Raw genomic sequence first — 14,496 nt, 5'->3', positions numbered from 1 at the left:
GGTGGTGCATGCCAGTAATCTCAGCTACTGGAGAGGTTGAGGCAGGAGGATCACCTGAACCCAGGAGTTTGAGACCAGCCTAGGCAATGTAGCAAGATCCACATGAAAAAGAAAAAGACAAGAAAACAAAAGAAGACAAGGAGATGTAAAAGGGAGGTTTTAACAGATAGTCATAAGGAAATCAGAAAGCAATGAGAAACCAGTCCCTTTTTCTTGTGATTCTTATGGTCTTTTCTCCATACTCACTTTACCTGGTTGCCTACTTGTTTGGACAATGCTAGGCTCTAGAATCTTTTGTTTGACATATCCCTTCAGCAAGGAGGCAGTGTTGAATCAATTCTAAGTCAGTGTTAATATCAGCAATGACCTGAAAGGCATTTTGTTTATTTCAAGACTGGTATTTTACTTAGGGGGCGGCCTACTAGGGTCAAGACAGAACAGTATTGATCTGTAACAACCTTGATGTCTAAGAACCTCACATTTCCAAGGAATAATGTTGAGACTTGGACCTCCTAATGTATAAGCTTCTCTCCCCACCCTTACCCAACCCCAGGAACTGCCCTTTCTAGAATTCAGAGCAGATATTATGGGGCCATGAAAACTGCATATGACACTTGCTTTGTCCCTATCAGCACTGGCTTGATTATGGAGCTGCTTAGGTTGTCAATAAGTATTTTGGTTTTAGCCAAGTTGATAGTGTTTAGGAAACGTAGGGTTGTTTTTCTCACTGGGAATGATGCAGGGTGTGACCATGATATTGTTGGCCAATGCTATGAAAAGCATAGTTCTATACCAAATTCTGGGAATATCTAGGCTCTGGAACACTCCTCTCAATAGTTGCCCTCTGCCTCTGCTTTGGAAATACTGAAAGGTCATTGTCATTTGACCTTCAGTGTTAACTTACAGTTATTGGAGGAAAGTGTTGTTAATGAAACACTGTGGGGAGTTATCTTTGAAACCAGAGGCAAAATTTCTGAAAAGAAGTAGATGATGCAAAAGGTTGACAGGTGCTGCACGAAGTTCTTTGGCTTGTGTTTTTAACTTTGGAAAAATCTTTTTAAGATTTGTTGTACTATCTGATGAACAGGTCATGATATTGTCTTCTTCTGAAGCACCAAGAGAAGTGACTTGTGTTTAACTAACTTGTTAGTTAGTGCAAGAAACTGAGGGAGGCTTACACAGGGTCAGATTCTGAAGCCCAAAACATACCTTTTTACAAAGGTTGAGGCAGGTGTGTCATGATAACAATAGCTAAAATTTAGGTAGTGTTTGTTACACATTTTATGTGTATAAAGTCACATAATGCCCCCAACAACCCCGAGGAAAATACTATTATTTGCATTGAACAGAGAGATTAAATAACTCACCTAAACTTGCCCACGTGAGTAAATGACAACCAGAATCTAAACCTAGGTAGTCTGGTTTCAGAGCCAGGTTCCACAAGAGCATTGTCTAAAATTGTGATATGGCCCACAAGGTGCAGAAGCACAGAAAAGAGATTTTGATTAGAGTGAGCATTAAGGGAAGGCTTTATGAAGGACTGGCATTTGCTCTGAGTCTTCAAGGTCAACAGGAGGCAAAGGGGTCTGGGGAAGAAGGAACCTAAGCGATAGGTACGGCCTGACATGAAGAGTCCGTTTGGGTCCGAGCTAGCTAATGACAGCAAGATCTGCTTGCGTCCATGCGTGAGAGGAATGCCGGAGAGGGAGACTCGGTCCAGATCCTGAAGGTCCTTGAGGACCAGGCCCCTCTATAAGGAACTGGGAAGCAAAACTCTCAAGCCAGAATAGAGTCTGAAAGGAATTCGTGCCGTCCCTCACTTTTAATAGGATCTCCCCACTAGCAACTAAGGCCAGCAGCACATCCATATTTCCTTTTGGGGAAACAGACGGCGGAGATGGCCAAGGTCACTCGAGCGGCCTCCTAACAAACGCCAGGGATCTATCTGGCTACCAGCCCAACCTGGCCATGTCGGGGACACGAGCACTGATTGGCCTGGGAGTGAGAACACCTACTCAGTGGGTACAGAAAGATCAGTCCTCTGGAATTTCCGCGGTCACCACGAAACCGTCTCCTGGAAGGTCAAGAAGCAACTCCTTGAGGATTCGGCCGCTGGGCTTCATTCTTCAGCCCCCAAGGAATAATAGCTTCAGCGATTGGGGCACATTCTGCTAATCAACTCTAGTGCCCGTCCACACCTCCACCAGCGTAAATTTCATTGGTTGCGCATTAGGCTCCCGTAAGACTCTCTTCTTGGATTGGCTAATAATGCTCCCTCCCCTAAGAGCCCTTCTTGGTCAGAAGCTCTTTTAATTGGTTAACCGCGTTGTCAAGATCCTGACACCGCCCGACCATTGGAGGCCGCGGGCCAGCCCCGCTGGCTAGGTGAAGGTGAGAGTCTCCTCCGGTCGCTGCGCGCAGATCCCACCGAGCTGCTCCTGGCGCGGTCGTGTGAATTCGGAGGATTCCTGTTCTGTAGCTATGGCTCCTCCTTCAGTTTTTGCGGAGGTTCCGCAGGCCCAGCCCGTCCTGGTCTTCAAGCTCATTGCCGACTTCTGGGAGGATCCTGACCCCCGCAAGGTCAATCTGGGAGTGGGAGGTAAGTATGCGGTACTCTGGAATGTGAGCTGCGTGGGAGCGGACCCGACTGACCCAGAGCACCGTGGGAGGGACGAGGCCGGGCTTGGTGTTACCTGCAGAGGAGGACCTTGGAGAGAAGGCAGGATCCACTGGGTCTTCACGTAACCTGCTCATCTCACAGATCGGAATATGGAGTCCTTGGAAAGAGGAGATTTGTCCAAGGTCACATATAATAAGTTTAGCAGCCAGGACACAAACTCGGTCTTCCTGAATTCCTATCCTGTGTTCTTCATGCTACATCCTTCCAAAGCAGCGGGGCGGCCAGGGACTGTAAAAAGAGGGTGGGAAATAGCCCGATAGGCTTGGGGTTCTGGTAGTTGGGAACTGGATAAGGAGAACTGTTAGCTTTACAGATCTGTAATCTGTACACATCTGTGATCTGGATTCATCAGGTACTTTATTAAATTTTGTGGGGAAGACTGAAGCTTCAGTCTTTGTTCTTGAGGGTTTAAAAATCAGCAGAGACATTTGTAGGAAAATGGGCGCACTTGAAAAATACAATATTGAATGAACTAAATCAGACACACAAGCTTAAATACCATTTAGTGTCTATCATTGGAGTAAGGCAAAGTACAAATAAAGAGCAAAACAAAGGAGCGATAGAAGGAAACAGGGAGATAGATGTCCAGGGAACAAAGGTGAGGGAAGGATGGAAAGGGAAGGGCAAATAAGATTTAAGATGTGTCAGGTATTTGTACTAAATAGCCACAGTGAATGTAAACATTAATTGTCGTAAACATAAACTGAAAAAAAAGTAATGAGAAACTGGGGACAGGCAAGGTAGAGATGGAAGGAGGTGGGGAGGAGGGAAAGGGGAATAAAAAACTCAAGATGTGTGGTGTACAGGTACCTGCTCCCTAAGATGAATGTAAACTTCATGAACAGTAAACACGTACCCCGCCCCCCCCCAAAAAAAACAGTCGTTACACACTACAGTAGAGATCTGAAATGCTTCTGAGATAGGTTAATGCTTCCTGGAGGGATCTGGGAAGATGGTTCTGGCCCTCGAAGATATGGTAGGAACATGTCTTCATTTCCTGAGTGTATTTCTTGAGCTTTGGATAGCTCAGAGCATAGGCTGTTGATCCACTTGCCAAGAAGAATATTTATATTGGAGAATCCTATTAACTCTAACCTTCTCTGGTGAATTTATTGTTATCATTGTCATTTGGATGTTTAAATCAGACACTTCTCTTTTTTTCTTCTCATCTCTTCTTATTCAGTTTTGGGGCTTAAACATAGGCCTTTGCACTGAGCTCCATTCCAATCCCTTTTTAATTTTAAGACAGGGTCTCTCCAAGTTCTTAAGTTGCCTAGGCTGGGTTTGAACTTGTGATCCTTCTGCCTCAGCCTCCCAGAATGCTAGGATGATAGGTATGCATCATTATGCCTGGCTGACACTTTTCTTTTGCTACTTACAAAGGCCGACCAGGCAGATAGAAACGAGTTAGGATGATGTCCTGTGCTCAGGAACAGGCTTAGAATAAAAGGACTAGAAATTTTGGAAAGAAGAAATGGAATTATTTTGTAACTTAAGGTGCATGTAGGGGATTCAGTATCAGACTCCCCATACAGAATGTTTATGTTTGCATGTAGTGCTTGTTTAGAAAGAAAAAACCTTCACCAAGAAGTATGGAGGAAGGGTAAGGAAAAAAAATATCATTAAAAAAAGATGATTAATTGATGCTGGGTACATGAACATAAGATATTCTAAAAAAAAAAAGAGATATTCTCCTTTCTTGTTTTGTTTTGTTTTGTACTGGGAATTGAGTCCAGGACCTTCACACAGAGCTAAATCCCAAATCCACCCCCTTTTAAATTTTGAAACAAGGTCTGGCTAAGTTGCCAGGTGGCCCAGGCTGGTTTTGAACTTGTGGTCCTCCTTCCTCAGCCTATAAGAGTGCTGGAATTACAGGGGTGCACTACCTTCTCAGCTTTTCTATGTTTGAAAATTTTCATAATAAATCATTAAAAAAAAGTAATTCAGTACTACATTGTCTTGCCTATGGAGGAAATGTGATGTTTTTAGTAGGCAGCAGGGTTGGAGAAATACTAAAAAACTGTCTTGAATTAAATTGGAAAGGGTACCATTTAAGCTCCTAATTTAACTCCAACCCAGAACTTCCAAGCATTTCTTTATGGGCAGATATATGATGAAGAACTAATATATATTTTTGAAAGCTCAGATTTTATCGCCTCAGTCACCTTTGAACCATCTTACAGGGTTTTGGCAAAGATTAAATGCATGTAAAGTACTTAGAACCATGTCTGGCATATAAGTAGGAGTTATGTGTTATATATTATTGTTATTTTGGCTTTTTGAGTGAGTCTCATGAAAGATGTTGAATAAAAATTTCAGCTCAAGAACTTAAAAATGAAATAATTCTTGGTATTGGTTTTGATATAAAATGCTCATGCAGAGAAAAAGCTCTGTGCCAGTCTGGGCCAGAGTTGATTCACTCAGAGTCATAGTCTTTAGCTCAGGTGGCCACCTCAACTGTAATGGTGCCTTTATCATGTTTTCTAGGAACTATGAGTAAATGAATTATGCAAGTAATCAAAATTAACTATCACAGCAATTTTTTAAGTTTGTTTCTTAATATTATTGTTTAGAAATACAGAGGTGGAAGCCTAAAGAGAAGGTCCAGTTTGCCCCAGAACATATGACCTTTAGGTGGGAGAGCTGGGTCCAGGCCCCAGGGTCTCTGCCCACTCCTCTATTTGTAGTATGGAGTCTGGGGGCAGCCAGTGATCTGTAGTGGGAAGAGGTAGAAGACCTGGTACAGGCCCAGCTCGATGGTCCAGTGACTTGACCTTGGGAGGGTAAACATCCTTGGGATTCAGTCTGTAAAATGAGAAGCCAGCACTGAGTGACTTCTCTCTGAAATTGTGCTCTTAAGATTCAACCCTATCAAGATACTACTCCCAAGATTCACTAGCATATTCCATGACTGAAATGTAGGGTAATAATTTTTACTGGTTCCATCAATTGACTGAGGATTAAATCAATAATTATGTGTGAAATGTAAATGAAAGGTATTTTATATGTGAATGTTTTTGATTATCACTTATAACTCATCTTTTTGTGGATGGCAGGTGCTCAGATAAGTGTCTAATTAGAATAGAATAAAAATTCTCTTTCCAGCTTTTGTATTGTCCCAGCTTATTCATATTCCAAATTATGCCCTTTGTGAAAGAAAAATAATTAGTTACTAGCTTTGGGAAACACTCCTCTGCGCCCGGGTTAAAATAAAACCTAATGGAGGGTAGGACATTTGTGGAATAAACTCTGACTGTAATCTCATTAGCCAATTCCTACTTGCAAATACGTTCTTTCTGTGAGGATTTCAATAGTTTTCTTGTAGTTAGAGCAGAGTGTTACATTTTTCCACTGTTAAGCACAAAGCTTTCTGAGTTGATCATTTAAATACTTCTCAAAGCTTCAGACTGACATGGCTTTAAGGGCAGGGAGACAGGAGTCTGACCTGTTACAGCCTGCAGCAAAAAGTTTCTTCACAGATGCCAGCCAGTTTTTCATGTAAACTTTTTTTCCCCCAGATAAAACTGCTTGCTTTAATGTTGTTGCTTTCAATGTGTTTTCTTAGCATCTTCAAATAAGATCATTGGAAAGGTGTGCTATATCAGGTGTTCCTGAAGGTCCTCCTCCTCCAGCCCTGTCCGCAGTGTCCTTATTGAAGGATCTTAGAAGCACACCTGCATGGGCACTTGGGTGGGCCTGGATGAGGGAGGGTGGGAGCTCTGAGGAGGAAAATGAGAATGATTGGTGGATCATTTAATTCTCTATGTTTTTCTCTCCTTTCCTTCTGTAAAGCAAAACTGTCAGGCCCACCTGTAATGATCAGGAAGGAGAGTAATGTTGCACGGAGCTGGGAAGCGTGCTGATCCGAAGGCCTCTGATACAGTCACTTAGGGTTGCTTGCTTCAGGCTTTCTCTAGACATCTCTTCCTCTTTAAAAAAAAAAAAAAAAGCTTTTTTTTTTTTGGTACTGGGGATCGAACTTGGGACCTTGCACCTGCTTGCAAGGCAGGTGGTGGAACTGCTGAGCTAAATCCCTGGCCCATGTATGGATTCTTGAATTCAGTAGTATCAAAACTTATTATCCTTGTGATCTTGGGCAGGTTATTTAACTTTTCTGGCCTCAGTTTCCAGATCCATAAAACAGATATCACATCTATTTTGTGGTTGATTAAAAGAGTTAAATGAGATTTAAAAAAATTAAAGTATTTAGCACAATGCCTTATATAATAAAGTATTTGGTAGATCCTTGTACTGTGCTTTCTGTGACCACCAGTGTCTATAACCATGAAATCTTTTCATCCTGGACTTCTTTTCTGAGTGCCCTTGATCTTTTTTATTCCCCTTGTGTTCTGTATCTTGACTGAGTCCACTAACTATGTACTCATTATCTAACTAGAGGGAGATGTTGGGATCTTCAGCAACTCCTTCCCCAATCCTGCATCTGTTTATTTGGTTATTGGGTTGTGTCTTTTCTACCTCATAAGTCTGTTTTGAATATCTCCTATTATCCATTTCTCCCACTGCCATTATCTTAATTCAGGATTTTATTATTCCCTCTGGATGGTTGCGGCAGCCTTCTGATTTAACTATCTGTCTCTGTCCTCTCCAGTTTATTTTCTGTGAGGTCATTCAGATGATCCTGTTAAAATGTGAGGCTGTCCTTATCACTGTCACTTCAGTACTTTGATGATGCCCATTAAAATTGAAGTTCCTTAGAACAGACTGTGGGACCCTTTGAGCCACTCCCTGCTCCTCCTTCATGGATCCTATTTCCAAACTCCAAAAATGCAAATCCTCAAAACCATGGCACTCTCTAAGCTTCTGGGACCTCACACAGGTGTTCTCTTTGTCTGGAATGCCCCTCTTCCTTTGTCTACCTTTTATTTATTTACTGTTATTGGGGAGTAGGATTGAGACAAGATCTCATTATGTAGTTCAGGATGGCCTTGAACTCATTATATAGCTCAGACTGAAATCTAACTTTCATCAATCTTCTTGCCTCAGCCTGCTGAGTGCTGGAATTACTGGCATGCACCACCACACCTGGCTCTCTTTGTGAACTATTTAAACTCTTACTCATTTTTCATACTGCATTCTCTGTAAAATATTCTCTGCCCCCTCAAATGAAAATTAAAGGCTTGATGTACTGCTTTCTGGAAGGTGCGTGGATCTTATCCATATCTCTGGGTAGCTTCTTCTAGCCATTGTCTGGCTCATGGTAAATTTAGTAAGTCTTTGTTAAATGAATGAGTGAATGAAAGAAGGACAATAGACAGGAAAAAAATTCCCTGGGAGAGGAGAAATAGTGGTTGTTGGTTATGTTTGACCTGCCTGCTCCATTCATCCAAGAGCAATCTGGTTCCCCCTCATCAGGGGAGTCAGGTGAGGCACTGGGAATCCATCCAGAACTGAATGTGGGAGAAGCTGGGCAATGAAGAAGGAAGGGGAGATTTGAGTTGCCCAGTTTGTCTTTTGTCACACAACAGACACAGTACCTCTCCTCTTATTCCCACCTTCAGGTAGTAGTATAGGATTTTTTAGAGTTGCACAGTGTACAGTATGATAGTGATAAGAACAACAGTACTATGGTCATTTCTTCTTAATATTTATTTATATTATTTCAATGACATCACAAATACAGCATAATTATATCATGTAATATACTATATATAACACCTAAACAGAGACCTGAAGCATAAATTGAACTGTTAATTTTGTTTGTTTGTTTGTTCCTGAGACAGGGTCTCGCTATGTAGCTCAGGCTGCCCTTGAACTTATAGCAATCCTCCTGCCTCAGCCTAGCAAGTGCTGGGATTACAGGTGTGTACCACCACACCCCACTCTGGAAACCTTTTGGAATGGGTAGAACTCACACAAGAAACCTTCTCTTTATAATTGTTCTCCACGAATATCATCCAGTTAGTTTACCCACCCTTTTTGCTGGAGATGATACAAATACCATTTTGTGAAAATTTAATTCAGTTCTTTTTTTTTTTTTTTTTTACTATTTTTCCTTAGTTTATATTTTTTTTTCCAGTTTTTTTTTTTTTTTTTGTCTTGGTACATTTTAGGTATACAGTTCATTTACATTTATCATTGGGGGTTTGTACCTGTACATGATATATCTTGGTTCTTATTTTTTTCCCCCCCATTACCTGTTCACCCTTCACCCCCTCCACCCTTCCCTATTTACATAGATTTCATTTCCATTTTTTTTTTCTTTTCTCATAGTTTTTCCTTTCCCTCTTTTCCTTTCCCCTTCCCCTCCCTTCACTCCTTCATCTTTGGACCTTTTTTCCTATTTCAAATTATCAATTAGTCATTTTAATCACTTTAACCCTTGTTTACACTATCAGTTTCTCACACTAGTGAAACTATTTGGTATTTACACATGTGTGTCCTATTTATTTCACTTAAGAGTATGGCCTTGATATGCATCCATTTAGCTATAATTGACTCTAGTTTTTCGTTCTTTATGGCTGAGTAGTACTCCATTTTATAAAAAAACACATCTTCTTTATCCAGTTTCCAGTTGATGGGCACTTGGGCTGCTTCCAAGCTTTAGCTATTACAAACTGTGCCGCTATGAACATGGGTGCACATATATCACTGTGGTATGATTCTTTTAATTCTTTGGGGAAGATACCCAGCAGGGGAATAGCTGGGTCAAATGGGACCTCTAGTCCTAGTTCTTTGAGGTGTCTCCATTACTGACTTCCACAGTGGTTGCACCAGTCTGCACTCCCACCAGCAATGGAGAAGGGTTCCTTTCTCCCCAGAACCCCGCCAGCATTTGTTATTTGTTGATTTCTTGATAGCAGCCATTCTTTGTGGGGTGAGGTGGAATCTCAGTGTTGTTTTCATCTGCATCTCTCGAATGACGAGTGATGTTGAACATTTTTTCATATATTTGTTTGCTGCTTTTACTTCCTTGTCTGAGAAATGTCTGTTCATTTCAGATGCCCATTTTTGAATTGGGTCTTTGGATTTGGGGGGTCTGATTTTTTTCAATTCTTTATATATTCTAGATAGTAGTCCCTTGTCTGAGGTATAGCTGCTAAAATTTTTTTCCCATATTGTAGGTTGTCTGTTAGCTCTGTTGGTGGTTTCTTTTGCAGTGCAGAAGCTTTTTAATAAGATGAGATCCCAGTTGTTGTTTCTTTCTGCTAGTTCCCGTGCTGCTGAGGTTTTGTTCATGAAGTCTTTTCCTATGCCGATGTTGTCAAGAGTTCTACCTAACTTATCTTCCAGCAAGTTTAGTGTTTCTGTCTTAATATTTATATCTTTAATCCACTTCAATCTTAGTTTAATGCATGGTGATAGGTATGGGTCTAGTTTCAATCTTTGGCAGGATGAAATCCAGTTTTTCCAACACCATTTATTAAAGAGGCTATCTTTCCACCAATGATGGTGGTTGGCTCCTTTGTCAAAGATGAGGTGGCTGAGCATGTCTGGAGTTGTTTCTGCATCTTCTAATCTATTCCACTGATCCTCAGGTCTGTTCCTTTGCCAGTACCATGCTGATTTTATCACAGTAGCTTTGTAGTATAGTTTCAAGTTGGGGATTGTGATACCCCCAGCCATGTCTCTGTTGCTTAGAATTGCTTTAGCTATTCTAGGTCTCTTATGGTTCCAAATGAATTTTTGGATGGTTTTCTCTAGTTCTGTGAAGTATATTGTTGGAATTTCAATTGGCATTGCATTGAATCTAAATAGTAGTTTTGGAAGTATGGCCATTTTCACTATATTGGTTCTTCCTACCCAGGAGCAAGGGATGCCTTTCCATTTTCTTGTATCCTCTTTGATCTGTTTTTTCAGAGTGCTGTAGTTTTCAGTGTAGAGCTCTTTTGCTTCCTTTGTTAGATTGATTCCTAGATATTTCATTTTTTTGGATGCTATTGTAAAAAGAATTGTTTCCCTAATTTCTCTCTCAGTGAGTCTATTATTTGTGTACAAGAAGGCTATTGTTTTTTGAGTGTTGACCTTATATCTAGCTACTCTACTGAATCTGTCAATTAAGTCTAGAAGTCTTTTGGCCAAGTTTTTTGGGTCTTCTATGTAAAGTATCATATCGTCAGCAAATAATGACAGTTTAACTTCTTCTTTTCCTATCTTTATTCCTTTTATTTCTTTCTCTTTTCTAATTGCTGTGGTAATGTTTCCAGAACTGTATTGAACAGGAGTGGTGATAATGGGCATCCTTGTCTTGTTCCTGATTTTAGCGTGAAAGTTTTCAGGTTTTGACCATTTAGTATGATGTTGGCTGTTGGTTTTTCATAGATAGCCTTAATCAGGTTAAGATAAAGATCTTCTATTCCAATTTTCTGTAGGTTTTTATCACGAATGGGTGCTGGATTTTGTTGGATGCTTTTTCTGCATCTATTGAGATGATCATATGGTTTCTGTCCTTCTCTGTTAATATGGTGTATTACATTTATTGATTTATGAATGTTGAACCATCCTTGCATCCCTGGGATAAATCCAACTTGGTCAGGGTGTATGATCTTCTTGATGACCCTCTGTATTCTATTTGCCAGTATCTTGTTGAGGAGTTTTGCATCTATGTTCATTAGGGAGATTGGTCTGTAGTTCTCTTTTTGGGTTGGGTCTTTCCCTGGTTTTGGAATCAAAGTAATACTTGCTTCCAGGAATGAATTTGGAAGTATTGCTTCCCTTTCAATTTCCTTGATGAGTTTAAAGAGTAATGGCATTAGCTCTTCTTTAAATGTCTTGTAAAATTCAGCAGTGAAGCCATCTGGACCTGGGTTTTTCTTTGTTGGTAAATATTTTATTACATTTTCAATTTCACTCATTGTAATTGGGGTGTTTAGAATTTCTATATCTTCTTCATTTAACTTTGGCAATTCATATGTATCTAGGAATCTGTCCATTTCTTCTGTGTTTTCCATTTTATTGGAGTACAGGTTCTTGAAGTAGGTATTGATGATCCTCTGGATTTCTGTTGGATCTGTTGTGACTTCACCTTTTTTATTCTTAATTGAATGTATTTGTGCCTTTTCTTTCCTTTTTTTGATAAGGTTGGTTAAAGGTTTATCAATTTTATTTAATCTTTCAAAAAACCAACTCTTTGATTCATTGATTTTTTTGTATTGTTCTCTTAGTCTCCATTGCATTGATTTCTGCCCTAATCTTTATAATTTCCTCTCTTGTATGAGCCTTGGATTCATTATGCTTTTCTTTTTCTAGGAGCTTGAGGTTCTGCATTAGGTTATTTATCTGAGTTTTCTCTGTTTTCCTAATATGGGCATTCATTGCTATGAATTTCCACGTAGAACTGCTTTCATTGTGTCCCATAGATTCCTGTATGTTGTACTGGCATTTTCATTTACTTGTAGAAACTGTTTAATTTCTTCTTTAATTACTTCTGTGACCCATTGGTTGTTCAAGAGGGTGTTATTCAGTTTCCATGTGTTTGTTGGGGTTTTGTGGTTTCTTATGTTATTGATCTTCAATTTTATTGCACTATGGTCTGGTAATATACAGGGGGTAACTTCAATTCTTTTACATTTACTTAGATATGTCCTATGAGCTAGCATGTGGTCTATTCTGGAGAATGAGGCATGTGCAGCTGAAAAGAATGTGTATTCCGATTTTGTGGGGTGGAACACTGTAAAAATCTATTAAGTCCATTTGTTCAATAGCTTGGTTCAGTTCTAGAATTTCCTTGTTAACTTTTTGTCTAGATGATCTGTCTATTTGTGATAGTGGGGTATTGAGGTCCCCCACTACAATTGTGTTAGTGTTTATTTGGTTTTTCATGTCTATTAATATTTGTTTTGTATAGTTGGGGGCATTCGTATTTGGTGCATATATATTTAGGATTGTCATCTCTTCCTCTTGGATTGTTCCCTTCACAAAGATGTAATGACCATCTTTGTCTCTCTTAATTAGTTTTGGTTTGAAATCTACTTTGTCTGCAAATAAGATTGCTACCCCTGCTTTTTTCTGGGCTCCTGTGGCGTGTCGAACTGTTTTCCATCCTTTTACTTTCAGTCTATGAGTTTCTTTTTGATTTAGGTGTGTTTCTTGTATACAGCATATTGTTGCATTTTCCTTTTTAATCCATTCTGCCAGTCTATTTCTTTTGATGGGTGAATTGAGGCCATTAACATTGAGGGTTGTAATTGATAGATATTGATTTATCCTTGTCATGATGTTTTACTTTTGTTGGCTCTTTTATTTCTTATTTTTTCCCCCTTTCCCTTTAGTGTCTTACCTTGCCTGGTGGCTTCCCTCTGTTGGGTCTCATGGAGTTGTGACCTTCATTGCTTTTTTCTAGGATATTGTTTAGAATTGCTTGTAGTGCTGGTTTGGTGTTCATGAAATTTCTCATGTGTTCTTTGTCATGGAAGTGTTAATTTCCCCATTGATTTTGAAAGATAATTTTGCAGGATACAACAGTCTAGGTTGGAAGTTATTTTCTTTTAGGGCTTGAAACACTTCACTCCAGGCTCTCCTTGATTTGAGGTTTTGTGTTGAGAAGTGTGCTGTGACTGTGATGGCCTTTCTTTTGTAGGTGATTTCTTTTCTCTAACTGCTTGTAGTATTTTGTTTTTCTGTTGGGTTTCTGGGATCTTGAATATTACATGTCTAGGTGTAGATTTTTTTGATCATGGCTAGTTGGAGTTCTGTATGCCTCACTTATCTGTATGTCCAATTCTCTACCTCTGTCTGGGAAGTTTTCCACTATTACTTCTGTGAACAGTTTTTTTAATGTCAATTGTGCTTTCTCCTGTTTTTTCATGGACTTTTATCAGTCTTATGTTATTCTTCTTTGCATCGTCTAGCAGTTGTTGGATTGATTTCTTGTGGTCCCTTACTATTTTTAAGAAATCTCTATTTTCATGGTCTCTAACTGCGATCCTGTCTTCTATATCTGATATTCTATCTTCAGATTCCCTTAATCTGCTGTGGATACTTTCAGTGGAGTTTTTGATCTCCTGAATATCTGTTTGAATCTGTTTCATGGATTCTATTTTCTTTCTTATGTTGGGGGATCATGGTTTCCATTTCTTTGTTATGCTGGGCATTCATGGCTTCCAGCATGTTTCTGAGCTCATCTGTTTTTTTATCTGTTTCTGTTCTAGATCCTCTAATCATGTCTTTCACTCTGCTCACCATCTCTGCGGATATCTGGGAGATGATTTCTGCTTTGAATTTTTCTAGAGCCTTATTCATCTGTTTTGTTACTTCCTGTGCTGTCAGTTCAGGGTATCCAGGTGGTTGGTTATGGGACTTTTCCATCTCATTTCCCCCAGGATTTACCCTTGGTGGGGTGGAAGTCTGAGTTTGTGCCTTGCTTAAATGTCTTCTCATTTTTGTTTTTGGTACTGTCCTTGGTTTAACTCCTGGGTTGATAGTTTGAAATTGCTTATTGTAGGTATCTTTGTTGCTTGTAATTAGAACCCTTATGGAATGATTGCTTTTCAGAGGTGTCTTCCAGATATAGCTGGTCTTTAAGTTTTGAGTCTCTAATGACTCTAAGGCTATCTCATTTTCCTTATACTAGGAAGGTTCATTGACTAGATCAATACCAACACCTTAGCCCAAGTGATACAATCAGCAACACCATTGCATCAAGTACATCTTTGAAATGACACTTTGTGGTAGTTATTAATCTATCACCTTTACCTGTGTGACTTAAATCAAGATCAAGGACCAACCCAACATAACGTGAATAAACTCTTCAATATAGCAACTTTGCCCTTTGGGATGGGAAGTTAGAAGGGGTTGGGGAGGGAGGGATAGATGGGAAGAAGGACAGGGGAAGGTTAGCAGTGTGGTCAGAGGACACA

At 39.8% G+C, this 14,496-nt stretch overlaps 1 protein-coding gene across 1 annotated transcript in view; it reads left to right on the top strand.

Annotated features, from left to right (window-relative positions):
• Positions 1-2,358: 2,358 nt before the first annotated feature.
• Positions 2,359-14,496, top strand: part of Got1 (glutamic-oxaloacetic transaminase 1) — a 38,848-nt gene continuing 26,710 nt past the window's right edge. Inside the window, exon 1 of the mRNA XM_004838646.4 lies at positions 2,359-2,599. Coding sequence (XP_004838703.1) covers positions 2,482-2,599 — 118 coding nt within the window. The 5' untranslated portion in view covers positions 2,359-2,481. The remainder of the gene's footprint in view (positions 2,600-14,496) is intronic.

Source organism: Heterocephalus glaber, unplaced genomic scaffold (genome assembly GCF_053883595.1).
Source record: "Heterocephalus glaber isolate CG9 unplaced genomic scaffold, H.glaber_assembly_v1.0 deba00001497, whole genome shotgun sequence".
In the NCBI taxonomy this organism is placed as follows: Eukaryota; Metazoa; Chordata; class Mammalia; order Rodentia; family Bathyergidae; genus Heterocephalus; species Heterocephalus glaber.
This window is presented reverse-complemented; position numbering and strand designations above follow the sequence as displayed.